The following is a 17,509-nucleotide window of genomic DNA, read 5'->3' as shown; positions in this document are numbered from 1 at the left end:
AAAGTGAGAAAGTGAGAAAAAAGAAAAAGAGGGCAGGTACGGTGGCTCATGCCTGTAATCTCAGCACTTTGGGAGGCCAAGGCTGGTGGATCACCTGAGGTCAGGAGTTTAAGACTAGCCTGGACAAAATGGCAAAACCCCATCTCTGCTAAAAATACCAAAAATTAGCCAGGCTTGTGGCGTGCGTCTGTAGTCCCGCTACTTGGGAGGCTGAGGCAGGAGAATCACTTTTTTTTTTTTTTTTTTGAGACGGAGTCTCGCTGTCGCCCAGGCTGGAGTGCTTTGGCACTATCTTTGCTCAATGCAACCTCTGCCTCCTGGGTTCAAGCAATTCTGCCTGAGCCTCCCGAGTAGCTGGAATTACAGGTGTGTGCCACCATGCCCAGCTAATTTTTGTATTTTGGGTACAGATGGGGTTTCACCATGTTGTCCAGGCTGGTCTCGAACTCCTGAACTCAGGTGATCCACCTGCCTCGGCCTCCCAAAGTGCTGGGATTACAGGTATGAGCCACCATGCCCAGTCGAGAATCACTTTAACCCAGGAGGTGGAGGTTGCAGTGAGCTGAGATCGTGCCACTGCACTCCAGCCTGGGTGACAGACTGAGACTCCATTTCAAAAAAAAAAAAAAAGAAAAGAAAATGAAAATGAAAACCAGAACACCAAAAGGTTAATTTTAAATTGCATTTTACTAAAGAAACAAAAGAAATAAGTATGGTACTGAAGGGGAAAAACATCTTAAGTGATTAAGAAAACTTTTTTTTTTTTCAGGGAGGGTCTCATTCTGCCCAGGCTGCAGAGCAGTGGTGCCATCAGGGCTCACTGCAGCCTTGAACTCCCAGGAGCTCAAGCCATCCTCCCACTGAAGCCTCTTGAGTAGCTGGGGCTACAGGCAGTTGCCACCACGCTGGCCTACTTTTACAATTTTTTTGTAGTGATAGGGTCTGGCTCTATTGCCCAGGCTGGTCTCAAACTCCTGGCCTCAAGCGATCCTCCCACCTCCGCCTCCTAAAGTGATGGTATTACAGGTGTGAGTCACTGTACCTGGCAAGAAAATATTAAAAGCACATTTAAAACTACTTCCAACTGCTTTCCTAAGTTAACTCAGAATGTAGTCTCCAACTCCCATTGCTCAAAACGCAGAACATGCCAAATGCTTGAAAAATAGGTCAGATAGGTATTGACATTAGGTGGAGAGCAACACTACATAAATCCTATCCCCAACACCAAAACGCAGGCTGCTATTTGACAACCAAATCACCTTATTAAATACAAAATTGGCTGTGCGCGGTGGCTCACACCTGTCATCCCAGCACTTTCAGAGGCCAAGGCGGGTGGAACACTTGAGATCAGGAATTCGTGACCACCCTGACCAACTTGGTGAAACCCCGACTCTACTAAAAGTACAGAAACTAACGGAGCGTGGTGGCGGCGCCTGTAATCCCAGCTACTCGGGAAGCTGAGGCAGGAAAATCACTTGAACCTGGGAAGTGGTGATTGCAGTGAGGCGAGATGGGGCCAATGCATTCTGGCCTGGACGACAAAGAAAGACTCCATCTCAAGAAAAGAAAAAAAAAAAAGAAAAAAGAAAATAAGACGCGTAAAGCAATAATTAACATAAGCACAGAAATACTAGAAATGAGAACTGCGTGAAGCAGCTTCCTCTTCCATTCAGCCGAAGAACAAGAGAAACCACTCAGACTGTGTCCTCTCCTGCTTGCTCTCCCAGAGGAAGAGAAGAATCATCCATCAATGGCAAACAGCAGCTGCAGCAAAGCAACACCAACTGCTGGTTTCAGGCTCAGGAGAGAACACTGCGTCTCCTCGCAGTTGCCGGTGCTTTACATGTCCAGAAAAGCTTCTCTAGTGACAAGCTATAGAAATGATCCTTGAAAGTATAGTCTGAACCGTCTGTCGGCCGCCTCTGCTGGGTCTATTGCGGCCGTACACTTTTACCTGATGGAGAGTTATTTTAGGTTTCCCCATTTCGGTTCCACTAGGGGGAAAAAAAACAGCTTCGCAATACAGTCATTTCGAATACTATCACTTAACAACGCATTTAACGTTTTAAGTGGAAATGTAATTAAAAAAAATTGTTTAATTACAAAAATCTAAACGGCCAGGTTTAAATAACATAATACTGCCAGGCACGGCGGCTCACACCTGTAATCCCAGCACTTTGGGAGGCCGAGGCGGGCGGATCACAAGGTCAGGAGATTGAGACCATCCTGGCTAACACGGTGAAACCCCGTCTCTACTAAAAATACAAACAAATCAGCGGGCGCAGTGACGAGTGCCTGTAGTCCCAGCTACTTGGAAGGCTGAGGCAGGAGAAAGGCGTGATCCCGGGAGGCGGAGCTTGCAGTGAGCCGAGATCAGGCCACTACACTCCAGCCTGGGCGACACAGCGAGACTCCGTCTCAAAAAATAAATTAAATAAATAAATAAGTAAATAACATAATACTGAATGACGGCCAGTCACAACCCGCAGCTAGGCTCCACGGTTCTGGTAAACGTGCCTGGTCCCAGACAGTTTAAGGAAAGGGCAGGCCTTTGCCTCTGCTAGAATCAGGCTGGATCCGGTAATTGGTTAATCTCAGCAGTTGCTCACAACTATCCTAAGGGTTTGACTTTCAAACGCTAGGGTCGGTCACCATGACTGTGGCAGGAAAGGGAACAGGGTGACTGAGACCCAGCATTTAAGAAAAAGAACTCTGGTTCTTATGCCACATGTTTGCACTACCAGTTCACACTTCTTAAATTTTTAAGATAAAGATGTTTGGTGAATTTGACGTCATTTCTTCCCTGAACAAATATTTGAATGCTGGTATATATAATGGTAATAGCCACTGGCCGATCACGGTGGCTCACTCCTGTAATCCCAGCACTTTGGTAGGCCAAGGCAGGTGGATCACCTGAGGTCAGGAGTTTGAGACCAGCTTGGCCAACATGGTGAAACTCTGTCTCTACTAAAAATACAAAAATTAGCCAGGTGTGATGGCACTTGCCTGTAGTCCCAGCTACTAGGGAGGCTGAGGCACGAGAAACACTTGAACCCAGGAGACTGAGGCTGCAGTGAGCCCAGATTGTGCCACTGCACTCCAGCCTGGGTGATACAGCGAGACCCTGTCTCAAAAAAAAAAAAAAAAATGGTATTAGCTACTATTTATTGAGGTCTTGCCATGTTCCTGGTGTCATATGAGATAAGTACTATTAGTAATCATCCCAGCTTTATAGATGGATAAACTGACACATAGAAAGATTAGGTAACTTGCCTAAGGTCACACAGTTTTGAAACAGAACTGGTAGGTCAGGTGCCAGAGCTTATTATCTTAACCACTATCCAGTTTTTCTACGTGCTAAGCACTATTTCTAGGAATTGAGCATATAGCAACAGAATGAAGTAAATAAAGGCTCCTACTCACACGCAGAGCTTACCTTCGTGTGTGTGTGTGTGTGAGTGACAGAGAAACAAATGCACAAGAGAATGATAAATAATGAGGCATGTAGAGAATTATAACAGTGTTGAAACAGAGAGACTTGGTGGCTATTTATTTACTTATTTATTGAGACGGTCTTGCTCTGACACCCGGGCTGCAGTACAGTGGTGCAATCTCAGCTCAATACAACCTTTGCCTCCTGGGCTCAAGCCATCCTCCCACCTCAGCCTCTCGAGTAGCTGGGGCTACAGGTGCAAGCCACCAAGTCCGGATAATTTTTTTATTTTTTGTAGAGACAAGGTTTCATCGCGTTACTCAGGCTTGTCTTGACCTTCTCAGCTCAACTGATCCACCAGCCTCAGCCTCCCAAAGTGCTGGGATTACAGGCGTGAGCCACCATACCCTGCCCATCAGTGGTTACTTTAGATTTGAGAGGTTAGGGAAGGAGAGGGTTTCCCTAACCACTCAAAGGTTATTTAAGCCAAGACTTGAATGATTAAAAAGTAGCCAATCAGGTGGCTGGGAGCAGTGGCCCACACCTATAATCCTAGCACTTTGGGAGGCCGAGGCTGGAGGATCACCTGAGGTTGGGAGTTCAAGACCAGCCTGACCAATATGGAGAAACCCCATCTCTACTAAAAATACAAAATTAGCCGGGCGTGGTGGCACATGCCTGTAATCCCAGCTACTCGGGAGGCTGAGGCAGGAGAATCGCTTGAACCTGGGAGGAGGAGGTTGCGGTGAGCCGAGATTGGCCATTGCACTCCAGCCTGGGCAACAAGAGTGAAACTCTTATCTCAAAACAAAACAAAAAAAAAAGTAGCCAGCCAGGCTGCTGTGCCTATGGAGTAGCCATTCTTTTCTTTCTTTCTCTTTTATTTATTTATTTATTATTATTATTATTATTATTAGAGATGGAGTCTCATTCTCTCCAGGCTGGAGTGCAGCAGCTTGATTTCTGCTTACTGCAACCTCCCACTCCCAGGTTCAAGTGATTCTCCTGCCTCGGCCTCCTGAACAGCTGGGATTATAGGTATGCACCACCACATCCAGCTAATTTTTGTATTTTTAGTAGAGACAGGGTTTCTCCATCTTGGCCAGCCTGGTCTCTAACTCCTGACCTTGTGATCTGCCTGCCTCGGCCTCCCAAAGTGCTGGGATTACAGGCGTGAGCCACTGCACCCAGCCAAGTGATAGATGTTTTAATCCATTATCTCATTTAATCCTTTAAACAACTGAAGGAGAATAGTTGATTATTTCTCCTTTCATAGATGCTGGGTATAGCATCTGTCACACTGCTGAAGGAACCACAGTTGGAACCTAAGCCTGTCTGGCACTAAATCAAGTCCCTGTTCTTTCTGGTAAGCCGAAGAGGTCTTCTTCAGAAGTCTAGTCTCCAATCAATTCATTTCTCTAATGAAGCATTAAATACATCATCTCTCAAAGTTCAGTCTGAATGACTCATCTTCCTGGCTTCTAAATCCCTGAGGAAGTCTACCCATTTACTTCTAGGAAAAGTTAGCCCCAATTTCACCTCAATTAACACATCTCAGATATGATGATGTACAATTGTTTTAGTCACTTAACATCCTGCTGTAAATTTCCTGCCAGGAAGCACAGGGTCACACGGACATTCACATGGCACAGTGTTCTAATCAACCACACTTTTAATGGCATTATAGCAGCATCACAAATATGACCATCAGGTTGTAAAGATGCTTAGCAGTCAGTTTTCTTATTCAACTGCCTCTCCTAATAGAATCTCCTCACAGACAGCTCTGAGACAGCCAAATGCTCCGTACTTAATTTTTTTCAGAAAAAGGGACAGCATTGGGGCAATCTAGCCAGGTCTGGGACATATCTTTTGGGTTCAGAGCAGTTCCATATATATATATATATATATATATATATATTTTTTTTTTTTTTTTTTTTTTTAATGGAGTTTTGCTCTTGTTGCCCAGGCTGGAATGTAATGGCACTATCTGGGCTCACTGCAACTTCTGCCTCCCGGGTTCAAGTGATTCTCCTGCCTCAGCCTCCCACCTAGTATATTTTGAATTTATAAAGTACTTTCCGGTCACTTTCATCCAAGGGTCCTGTCTCTGGTCTGGGCCCTTCTGTATCTGTCTTCCATTCTCTATTCCTCCAATCTTTCTGGAAACCTCTCACCATCCATCCCTTGGCCTCCTCTGAGCAGTTTCTCCAACTTCACATGGGTGTGACCATCACTCCAGTACATTCTCACTTAGTTCATGTCACCTCTTCTTGAAGCCTTCTTTGACCTCCGCAAATAACACTGACCACTATGAGTTTTGTGTCCCTAATCATCCTTGTATGGACCTCTACATAGCTCACTCTGTTCCAAATACATTTACTTCCCCTTACTAAACTGTGAGCTCTTTAAAAGCAGAAACATGTCTTATTTATCTCTGTATCTCCAGCACATTGCCTGGCACAGCAGATGCCCAGTAAATGCTGACTAACTCAATGAATGATGAATTGATTGTTCCTTCCCTCAAGCCCTGCTACTGACCTGTTGGGAACAACCTGGTTTTCCCTTCCTTCTTATTCTACTCCTCCCCCAATAAAGCTGGCCTGTATGTAAGACAGTGAGGTACCTGTCAGCAGGGTTCCTGGCCTTTTCTTGCCTATCCTTGGTTTCAAAATATGTCTGTGCAGTCCAGATCACTCCTCTGAGCTTCTGGCTCAGATATCCAGCTTCTACTTGACATTGCATTTAGGTGAATCACAGATATCTCAAATACAGCCTACCCAAGCTGACTTAGATCAGCTTCCTCCCAAACGTATTTCTCTTTTAGGGAATAATATCACTTTCAACCATGTTGCTCGAAACAAAAACCTAGCCTATAGCTGCAGTGGCATGTGAGTCTGTCCTCCCATCTATGCGAGAGGACCACTTAAGCCCAGGAGTTCAAGTCCAGTCTGGGGCAACATAGTGAGACCCTGTCTCAAAAATGAAAAAAAAAAGTAACCTAGGGCCGGGCACAGTGGCCTACAACTGTAATCCCAGCACTTTGGGAGGCCGAGGCAGGCGGATCACCTGAGGTCAGGAGTTTGAGACCAGCCTGGCCAAACTGGTGAAACCCCATCTCTACTAAAAAAACACAAAAATTAACCAGGTGTGGTGTTGTATGCTGTAATCCCAGCTAATAGGGAGGCTGAGGCAGGAGAATCGCTTGAACCCAGGAGGTGGAGGTTGCAGTGAGCCGAGATTGCGCCACTTCACTCCACCAGCCTGGGCAACAGAGCAAGACTCTGTATCAAAAAAAAAAAAAAAAAAAAAATGAAGCCTAAGTCATCTTATTGTTTTCTCCCTCCCCCCACACACCTCATAGCCTCCCGCAGCCAGAGCAGCCATTTGAAAATGCAAATCTATTCATACCTGTGTTACATGATGGAGGTAGGTCACCAAAAAGACCAAGCTATGATAGAGGTTTGGGACCTTTAATACCTTACCCTACCATTAACCTCTAGGGAGAGGAGAGGGGCTGGAGATTGAGTTTAATCACCAATGACCAATGATTTAATCAATCATGCCTACATAATGAGACCTCCATAAAAATCCATAAATAGGGTTTGGAGAGCTCCTGGGATGGTGAACACACTGAAGAACTGGGAGGGTGGAATATCACCAGAGGGAATGGAAGCCCCTCCCCCCACACCTACATAAAACCCTGGGTATCTCTTACTTTTGGCTATTTTTGTTTTTTTGAGATGGAGTCTCGCTCTGTCACCCAGGCTGGAGTGCAATGGCACGATGTCGGCTCACTGCAAAATCAGCCTTCCAGGTTCAAGCACTTCTTCCACCTCGGCCTCCCAAGTAGCTGGGATTACAGGCGCATGCCACCACACCTAGCTAGTTTTTGTATTTTTGTAGAGATGGGGTTTCACCATGTTGGTCAAGCTGTCAAGCTGGTCTTGAACTCCTAACCTCAAGTGATCCACCCACCTCGGCCTCTCAAAGTGCTGGGATTATAGATGTGAGCCACTGCGCCTGGCCTTTTTTTTTTTCTGACTGAGTTTTGCTCTTCTGCCCAGGCTAGAGTGGCAAGATCTCGGCTCACTGCAACCTCCACCCCCTCGCGTTCAAACGATTCTCCTGCCTCAGCCTCCCAAGTAGCTGGGATTATGGGATTATAGGCGCCCGCCACCACGCCTGGCTAATGTTTGAATTTTTAGTAGAGACGGGGTTTCACCATGTTGGCCAGGCTGGTCTTGAACTCCCGACCTCAGGTGATCCACTCGCCTCGGCCTCCCAAAGTAGGATTACAGGTGTGAGCCACTGCGCCTAGCCTTGGCTGTTCTTGAGTTGTATTCTTTGCTTTTTTAACTTTTTTGTTTGTTTGTTTTGAGATGGAGTCTCGCTCTGTCACCCAGGCTGGAGTGCAGTGGCGTGATCTCAGCTCACTGCAACCTTCGCCTCCCAGGTTCAAGTGATTCTCTTGCCTCAGCCTCCAGAGTAGCTGGGACTACAGGCCCGCACCACCATATCCAGCTAATTTTTTTGTATTTTTAGTAGAGACAAGATTTCACCATGTTGGCCAAGATGGTCTCCAACTCCTGACCTCAAGTGATCCACCCGCCTTGGCCTCCCAAACTGCTGGGATTACAGGCGTGAGCCACCGTATCCAGCCTATATTAGTCTTTATAACAAAATTATAAAATCATATTGTAGGATTCATAACTCATAGATATATTACGGCTTCTATAATTTTTTTTTTTTTTTGAGACGAAGTCTCGCTCTGTTGCCCAGGCTGGAGTGCAGTGGCGCAACCCCGGCTCACTGCAAGCTCCACCCCGCGGGTTCACGCCATTCTCCTGCCTCAGCCTCCCCAGTATCTGGGACTACAGGCACCCGCCACCGCGCCTGGCTAATTTTTTGTATTTTTAGTAGAGACGGGGTTTCACCACGTTAGCCGGGATGGTCTTGATCTCCTGATCTCGTGATCTGCCCGCCTCGGCCTCCCAAAGTGCTGGGATTACAGGCATGAGCCACACCGCCCGGCCTATGGCTTCTATAATATAAAGGATAAGAGAAGGGGAGAAATGAAACTATGAGGTTGCATCTTTTATGTGAAGTGGTACATTATTAACTGTAAGTAAACTGTTAAAAGTTAAAGATATAGACAGTCATCCCTCGGTACCCATGGGGAACTGGTTTCAGGACCCTCCCATACCAGTAAAATCCAAAGATGCTCAAGTACCTTATATAAAATAACACAGTATTTGCATATAATCTATGTATCTATCTACCTACCTACCTATCTAATCTTCCTGTATATTTTAAATAATCTCTAGATTATTTATAATATCTAATACAACATAAATACTATGTTAATAGTTGTTAGTCTTCATTTTTGTTTGTATTTTTTATTGTACTGTTATTGTTTAATTGTTTCCTTTTTCCTAATATTTTTGATGCTTGGTTGGTTGAATCCACAAATGTGGAACCCACAGATAAGTAGTGTGAACTGTATTGAAATAACTAGAGCAACCACTGAAAAAACAATGTAAAGAGGTATAGCTTAAAAGCCAATCGCTATTATAAGTTAAAATGGAATTCTAAAACCTATTTCATTAACACAAAAGAAGGCAGGAAAGAGAAGAAACAAAAAACAGAGGGTAAAACACAAAACAATATAAAATGGGAGTTCTTAAATCGAACCAAAATCCTTCCAATAGCCCACAAGGCTCTGACTGGTCCAGCCCAGGCCTCCCTTGCCAGTTTTATCTCACATCTCTCTCTCCACCCCATTAGTTTTCCCCTCAACTCACGTCAACCAGACCCTTTTCTTTTCTAGCTCCTCTCCATCCTCAGAGCACAACTCCTGCCTGATCAACTCCTTTTCTTTTTCTTTTCATTTTTTTCAGAGATGGAATCTCACTATGTTGCCCAGGTTGGACTCCTGGGGTCAAGTGATTCTCCCACCTCAGTCTGCAAGTAGCTAGGACTACAGGTATGTGCCATGGCACCCAGCTTGGTCAACTCCTCTTCTTCCTTGAGGTCCTGGCCTAAGCAACACTTCTTCTGAGAAGTTTCTCTTGATTATCCCATAGACAAGGAGCCTCAGATGAATCTTTTGTGCTCACTTCACTTCCTGCCCTTGTCAGTACACTTCAGCTCCCAACTTATGTCTGTTTCTTCTGTTAGATTATGGTCCCAAAGGGCACAGTCATAATCTGTAACAATCGGTTTTCTGCATGAGCTAAACTGAGTAGGATACAATCAGGAGACAACTTTCAGACAGAGTGTCACTCTTGTTTCCCAGGCTGGAGTGCGATGGCACCATCTCGGCTCACTGCATCCTCCACCTCCGGAATTCAAGCGATTCTCCTGCCTCAGCCTCCCGAGTAGCTGGGATTACAGGTATACGCCACCACCCCTATTTTATGTTTTTAGTAGAGACAGGGTTTCACCATGTTGGCCAGGATGGTCTGGAACTCCTGACCTCAGGTAATCCGCCCACCTCTGCCTCCCAAAGTGCTGGGATTACAGACTTGAGCCACCATGCCCAGCCTGGAACAGGCTGACAGAAAAAATGGATTCTGCAGCCCGGCGCGATGGCTCACACCTGTAATCCATGTAATCCCAGCACTTTGGGAGGCCGAGGCGGGCAGATAATGAGGTCAGGAGATCGAGACCATCCTGGCTAACACGGTGAAACCCCGTCTCTACTAAAAATACAAAAAAATTAGCTGGGTGTAGTGGCGGGCATCTGTAGTCCCAGCTACTCGGGAGGCTGAGGCAGGAGAACGGCGTGAACCTGGGAGGCGGAGCTTGCAGTGAGCTGAGATCGCGTCACTGCACTCCAGCCTGGACGATTGAGCGAGAATCCGTCTCAAAGAAAAAAAAAATGGATTCTGCCTGAGATGCCTATCAAGGAGGGGAAGGAAGAGCCAACCAAGAGTGTGCTTGAGTCACGCAAAAAAAAAAAAAAATTGTTGTTCCACTAAAATCAAAATCTCAATCTTTCAACAAATTCCAATTTCTCTCTCTCTCTCTCTCTCTCTCTCACTTTTTGTTTTTTTTTTTTGACAGTCTTCCTCTGTCGCCCAGGCTAGAGTGCAGTGGTGCAACCTTGGCTCACTGGAGCTTCCACCTCCGAAGTTCAAGCGATTCTCCTGCCTCAGCCTCCCAAGTAGCTGGGACTACAGACATGTGCCACCAAGTCCAGCTAATTTTTGTATTTTTAGTAGAGACGGGGTCTCACCATGTTGGCCAGGTTGTTCTCAAACTCCTGAGCTCAAGTGATCCACCCGCCTAGGCCTCCCAAAGTCCTGGGATTATACGCGTGAGCCACCATACCCAGGCCAATTCCAATTTTTTCCCTCCTCCGCACTGCAGGATGCAGCAATGCTCTGTTAATTCTCCTCCTTGCTTCTCCACTCTTCCTCTGATCTCAACGCTGTTTGTGGCAACTCCAGAGCTGAGGCAAGGGGGAGAACCAATGAGACAAAAAGAGGCAATGGCCTTCATACTCAGCTGATGCCCCGTGTAGCTTCTGGCTTTATCCTAAAGCCTGTCCTTTTGTGGAAGGTGCTAGTGGGTCCTTCAAGTACCTCCACCACACTGTGCAGAACCCCACACAGGCCAGTGCTCTCGTCTGCTGATTTCTTGCCCACCACTCAGCTCCCTCCCTCTAGAGCCCTACCTGCAGCCTCTCTGTTGGGATCCTTTCTTCCTTCACAGGTAGAATCCCCTTAGATGGCTCAGCTACCCACTGTGGAGTCTACTTGTGCAAGTGTGACTAATTACTGCTAGCCTCCTATGCTCACCCACCCATCAAGGACTGCTCCAAGTAGGAGACAGATAGCAGTCTTCTTGCCTCCTCAATTCCAGGGAACACTGCAGCTTCTTGGTGTGTCACTTTGGTGGCAGCTTGGGGTAGGCTGACATATTTCAACTGTATAGCAGGCTGGGACTCAGGTCTCATCTCTCCTGCCTGCAAGCACTACAATTCTCTCTGAGGTTTGCCTAAAGGGCCTCTTGAGACTGGCAAGGACGGGGAAAGCCACAGCCTTCTAATCCTGTGAATTTCTTTTTTTCTTTTTCTTGTTTTTTTTTTTTTTTTTTTGAGACAGAGTCTTGCTCTGTCGCCCAGGCTGGAGTGCAGTGGTGAGATCTCCCGGGTTCACACCATTCTCCTGCCTCAGCCTCCCAAGTAGCTGGGACTACAGGCGCCCGCCACCACGCCCATCTAATTTTTTGTTTTTTTAGTAGAGATGGGGTTTCACTGTGGTCTCAATCTCCTGACCTCGTGATCCGCTCGCCTCGGCCTCCCAAAGGGATTACAGGCGTGAGCCACCACGTCCAGCCTTTTTATTTTTTTTCTTTGAGATGTTGTTTTGCTCTTGTTGCCCAGGCTGGAGTGCAATGGCACAATCTCAGCTCACTGCAACCTCCACCTCCCAGGTTCAAGTGATTCTCCTGCCTCAGCCTCCCGAGTAGCTGGGATTACAGGCACCCACCACCACACCCAGCTAATTTTTATGTTTTTAGTAGAGACTGGGTTTCACAATGTTGGCCAGGCTGGTCTCAAACTCCCGACCTCAGGTGATCCACCCACCTCAGCCTCCCAAAGTGCTGGGATTACAGGCGTGAGTCATCACACCTGGCCCTGTGAATGCCTTTTAAAGACTCTAAGGATCATTTAAATCATTTCCTAACAAGCCCTCTATTAGACTGTGGGAGAACTTATCGCCCCTTATTCTGCACTCTGAGGCTTCAGATGGAATTCCCAGACACAGATGAAGTCCTGTTCCATATCCAGATACACCTGTTAACCCCATCCCTTACTTACTCTAACTGAATATCAAGCATTTGAAGATGCAGAATATTCAGGAGATGTCTAGGAGATAATAATAAATATCATAATACTCTGATGTTCACTAAAAAAATTGATGTTCAATATAGGTATGCTATGACTTCTAGTGACTGTCTATCCACACTATTCACTGTGAGAAACAGAGTTTTATTTATTTTTTATTTATTTATTTTTTAGACAGAGTGGTCTCACTCTGTCCCCCAGGCTGGAGTGCTGTGGCGCGATCTCAGCTCACTGCAACCTCCACCTTCCAGGTTCAAGTGATTCTCCTGCCTCAGCCTCCCCAGTAGCTGGGACTACAGGTGCCCACCACCACGCCTGGCTAATTTTTGTATTTTTAATAGAGATGGGGTTTCACTATGTTGGCCAGGCTGGTCTCGAACTCCTGACCTCAGGTGATCCACCCCCGTTGGCATCCTAAAGTGCTGGGATTACAGGCGTGAGCCACTGTGCCCAGCCCAGAGTTTTATTTTTGTTTTTGTTTTTGTTTTTCTGAGACAGAGTCTCACTCTTGTTGCCCAGGGTGGAGTGCAATGGTGAGATCTAGGCTCACTGCAACCTCTGCCTCCTGAGTTCAAGCAATTCTCCTGCCTCAGCCTCCCAAGTAGCTGGGAATACAGGCGCCCGCCACCACACCCGGCTAATTATTTTCAGTAGAGACGGGGTTTCACCATGTTGGCCAGGCAGGTCTCGAATCCTGACCTCAGATGATCCATCCTCCTTGGCCTCCCAAAGTGCTGGGATTACAGGTGTGAGTCACCACGCCTGGCCCGAGAAGCAGAGTTTTACAACGTTTTATTTTAAAACATATGTGGATATGTTATGGAGTAAAATGCAAATTTTTGAGGGGAAAAAAAAAACCCAGGACCTTTTACATAAATGATTGAGCTCAGTGTGAGCTACTTCAGCTATGGACCCTAGGGGTAGCACATGGAAAGGTTTGAGAACTTATTTTTTTTGTTGTTGAGATGGGATCTCACCTCAGCCTCCTGGTGTGGTGGACTACAGGCATGCGCTACCATGCGTGTAGTACCAACTAGTGATTTTTTTATTTTTTATTTTTGTAGAGACAGGGTCTCACAGTGTTGCCCAGGCTGGTCTCAGACTGGTCTTGAACTCCTGGCCTCAAGCAATTCTCCTGCCTCAGCCTCCCAACGTGCTGGGTTTACAGATAGGTGGGATCCACTGTGCCAGCCATGAGAACTTTATGAGGGAACTATTCAGTGGGATAGGTGGAAAATTGGGGTTACCCTTCTGGACGTCTTCAGAAATGCTGTTGAATCAAGTGGAGAAAAACCAGGTCACCCTGACTATTCCACAAATCAGCAAAGACAACTTTCAGAAGCCTCCCCTTCAATACTAAGAAAAGAGAGGGGGGATCCAGCAGGACCTCTGCTCACGTTGAAAATAGCAGGTCTGGGTTCATTCCTGTAATGCTAGCACTTTGACAGGCTGAGGTGGGCAGATCACTTGAGCCCAGAAGTTCTAGACCAGCCTGGGCAACATGGCGAAAGCATCTCTACAAAAAACAAACAAACAAAAAACACATAAATTAGCCAGGCATGGTGGCTTACGCCTATAGTCCCAGTTATTTGGGAAGCTGAGGCAGGAGAATCACCTGAGCCCGTGGAGGTCGAGGCTGCAGTGAGCTGTGATCATGCTACTGCACTGCATTTGGCAACAGAGTGAGACTCTGTCTCAAAAAAAAACAAAAAAAAAACAAAAAAGAAAAACAACAACAGGAGCCAAACACCAGAAAAGGTTCTATTTGTATATGGGTTTTTGTTTGTTGGTTCTTTGGTTTGTTTTCTCAGACCAAATTCACATGGCATGTTTGTTGGTTCTTTTGAAGACTGCCTCAGCCATTGAGCCATGTCTGCCTGTATCCTTCAACAAGAAAACCCCGGAAAAAAGGCACCAAGTGGAAGTAAGGAGCAAGGAAGGGGACAGCTGTGAACACTGGCCTCCTTAGTCAACCACAGGTGTCAGAGAACTCAATGGATGGAGCAGATTTGAAGGAAAGAAATCAGGCAGAATCAAAGGTGGGTGACTTCAGAGAAACCACAGGAGCCTAGCAGTAGCAGTTGGATGTGCTTGTGGTTCCCCAACACAAAACAAAACATCCTCAAAATGAGGATTTAACACCTCTCTTGACTGCACTGCTAGAGAACATCTAATTTCTACATTTAATTTCTGGATTTCCCCAAGGACTCATTCATAGCTTTATGACATTCCTTTTCCTCTGAACGCTATTCAGAAATGTGTACCAAGGTGCATCTGCCATCTCAACATGGTGCTTACCTTTCTTAAGAATTTTCTTCAGTTTCACATAGTTCCCTTGTTTGACATACTCATGAAGTTGAGCTTCCAGGGAGTCATTTCTTAAGGTACCAAGTTGAACAGGACAGGGGACTGGAAGAGGAACAGCCCGAGACATCCTGTTCCAAAAGAGAGCAATATGCTTATTTTAACTGAACCAGAAATGCAAGGAAACAACTTAATTCTTTCACATTTAGAAACCTGTCCAGCCACCTTCATTAATAATGAAGATTGGGGAATAATTATTGAAACTCTATGAGATTAATGTTTTTCCTCAGTGTTATCGCTGAAATTAAAGAACTTCAATATACTGTTGAATATAGGAATGGTGAGAAGAGACAAGTAAAAAATATATATATTTGAATATATTTGATATGGTTTGGCTCTATGTCCCCACCCAAATCTCACCTTGAATTGTAGTTCCCATAATCCCCACAACGTCATGGGAGGGACCTAGTGGGAGGTAATTTAATCATGGTGGCGGTTACCCTCATGCTGTTCTTGTGACCAGTGAGTAAATTCTCATGAGATCTGATAGTTTTATAAGGGGCTTTTCTTTCTTTTGCTCAGTACTTCTCCTTCCTGCCATCACGTGAATAAGGACGTGTTTGCTTCCCATCTGGCATGATTTTAAGTTTCCTGAGGCCTCCCCAGCACTGCAGAACTGAGTCAATTAAACCTCTTTCCTTTATAAATTACCCAGTCTCGGGTTTGTCTTTATTAGCAGCACAAGAACAGACTAATACAATATTTGTCACTAATTCCCAGGACTGAAAAAGTGAGGACTTCTAGGAAGTAAAATCTAAATACCCGTTTATTGTGTCATTAAGATAACTTGGAGAGTATTGACTTTGAAAGGTTAGAACACAAATGCAGTCATTATGTAAAGCTGGATAGTATAACATAGTGGTTTAGGTTCACAGTTCAGACTCTGAAACTGTCTTGGCTCTGTCACCTCCCTGTGTGACCTTGAGGAAATTATTTAACACTGATAGGCCTCAATTTCTTCATCTGTAACATGAGGATAATAATAAGCAGAGGGTTGCTGAGAGTTTCTTTTTTTGTGTATGTGATGGAGTCTCACTCTGTCGTCAGGCTGGAGTGCAGTGGTGCGATCTCGGCTCACGGCAACCTCTGCCTCCTGGGTTCAAGCGATCCTCCTGCCTCACTCCCGAGTAGTTGGGACTACAGGTGCACACCACCATGCCCAGCTAATTTTTTGTATTTTTAGTAAAGACAAGGTTTCACCATGTTGGACAGAATGGTCTTGATCTCTTGCCCTTGTGATCCGCCTGCCTCAGCCTCCCAAAGTGCTGGGATTACAGGCGTAAGCCACGGCGCCTGGTCTGAGAGTTTCAAAGGAGCTAATTTGTGTACAGTGCTTAGCATAGTACCTGGCACCAAACAAGTTCACTGTAGTTGTTAGCTGTTACTGTGCATAAGAACCATGCAGAGAAATTTTAACTTTCCAAATGTGGCAGCCACACCTGACTATCATTCTTACAAGCAAGTGTCTGTGGTGTACCTACTGCTATGATTTGAATGTGTCCCCCAAAATTCATATGTTAAAAACTTGATCCCCAATATGGAGGTGTTGGGAGGTAGAACCTTTAAGATGTGTTTAGGTCACGGGGGGCACCACTCTCATGAATGGATTAATGCTATTGTCATTATAAAGGAAGTAGGTCGTTATGGCAGGAGTGGGTCCCTTATAAAAGGATGCGTTCGGGAGACATTTGAGGTTTCTTTCCATCTCCTTGTTCGGCAGCCCTATGATTAAACCTCTTTGTCTGCTGCAACCCAGTGTCTCACTATACTGACTTGCCACGTGGGATTACAATTTAGCAGTGATCCTATGAAAAGATGCCCCTTGTGGGCATTTAACCATGGCTCAGTGCCCCCTTTGTGGCAGTCCAGGTTTCCATCAGCAGCCAGAACAATCTGGTTCCACTAACCCTTTACTATAATTTTGATGAATGCATATGTTAAACATTAAAGAATTGGAGAAACTGGGCCCGGCATGGTGGCTCATGCATGTAATCCCAGCACTTTGGGAGGCCAAGGTGGGCGGATCACAAGGTCAGGAGATTGCGACCACCCTGTGAATGGTGAAACCCCATCTCTACTAAAAATACAAAAAATTAGCCAGGCATGGTGGCAGGCGCCTGTAGTCTCAGCTACTCGGGAGACTGAGGCGGGAGAATGGCGTGAACCTGGGAGGTGGAGCTTGCAGTGAGCTGAGATTGCGCCACTGCACTCCAGCCTGGGAGACAGAGCGAGACTCCATCTCAAAAATAAAAAATAAAAAGAATTGGAGAAACTGGTGCCTGAGTACTACAAGGGCTGGAATGCGAAAACAAACCCATTAAGACACCACCTGGCCTTTCTCAGGCCCTAAAGTCTGATCAAATAATAATAGCATTTTTACACATACACCTTGTACCAAGGACCACTTAAGATTAAGAAACTTTCCAAGACTCTAGAGAAAGCTTTCCAGACCCTAGATCCTAGTTAAAGATTAGATATGGATTGAATGAAACACTCCACCTTGTAGGTGCACTCCCGCATATAGGCATGGACCTTGAATGTATATAAGCTTTGGGAAAAAAAAAAAACTTGTAACTTTTTTTTTTTTTTTTTTGAGACAGAGTCTTGCTTTGTTGCCCAGGCTGCAGTGTAGCAGCACGATCTCAGCTCACTGCAATCTCCGCCTCCCGGGTTCAAATGATTCTCCTGCCTCAGGCTCCCGAGTAGTTGGGATTACAGGTGCCCACCATCATTACCAGCTAATTTTTGTATTTTTAATAGAGTTGGAGTTTCACCATGTTGGCCAGGGTGGTCTCAAACTTCTGACCTCAGGTGATCTGCCCACCTTGGCCTCCCAAAGTGCTGGGATTATAGGCGTG

At 45.7% G+C, this 17,509-nt stretch overlaps 1 protein-coding gene and 1 non-coding gene across 2 annotated transcripts in view; both read right to left on the bottom strand.

The window, feature by feature from the left end:
* TEX14 (testis expressed 14, intercellular bridge forming factor) overlaps window positions 1-17,509 on the bottom strand; it is a 108,847-nt gene that overhangs the window by 86,856 nt on the left and 4,482 nt on the right. The window contains exon 2 of the mRNA XM_054457907.1: window positions 14,586-14,722. Coding sequence (XP_054313882.1) covers window positions 14,586-14,722 — 137 coding nt within the window. The remainder of the gene's footprint in view (window positions 1-14,585; window positions 14,723-17,509) is intronic.
* LOC129018580 (small nucleolar RNA U3) lies at window positions 1,690-1,903 on the bottom strand. The gene has a single exon (XR_008495387.1). It is a non-coding gene; the product is annotated as a small nucleolar RNA U3 (small nucleolar RNA).

This window comes from Pongo pygmaeus, chromosome 19 (genome assembly GCF_028885625.2).
Source record: "Pongo pygmaeus isolate AG05252 chromosome 19, NHGRI_mPonPyg2-v2.0_pri, whole genome shotgun sequence".
NCBI lineage: Eukaryota > Metazoa > Chordata > Mammalia > Primates > Hominidae > Pongo > Pongo pygmaeus.
This window is presented reverse-complemented; position numbering and strand designations above follow the sequence as displayed.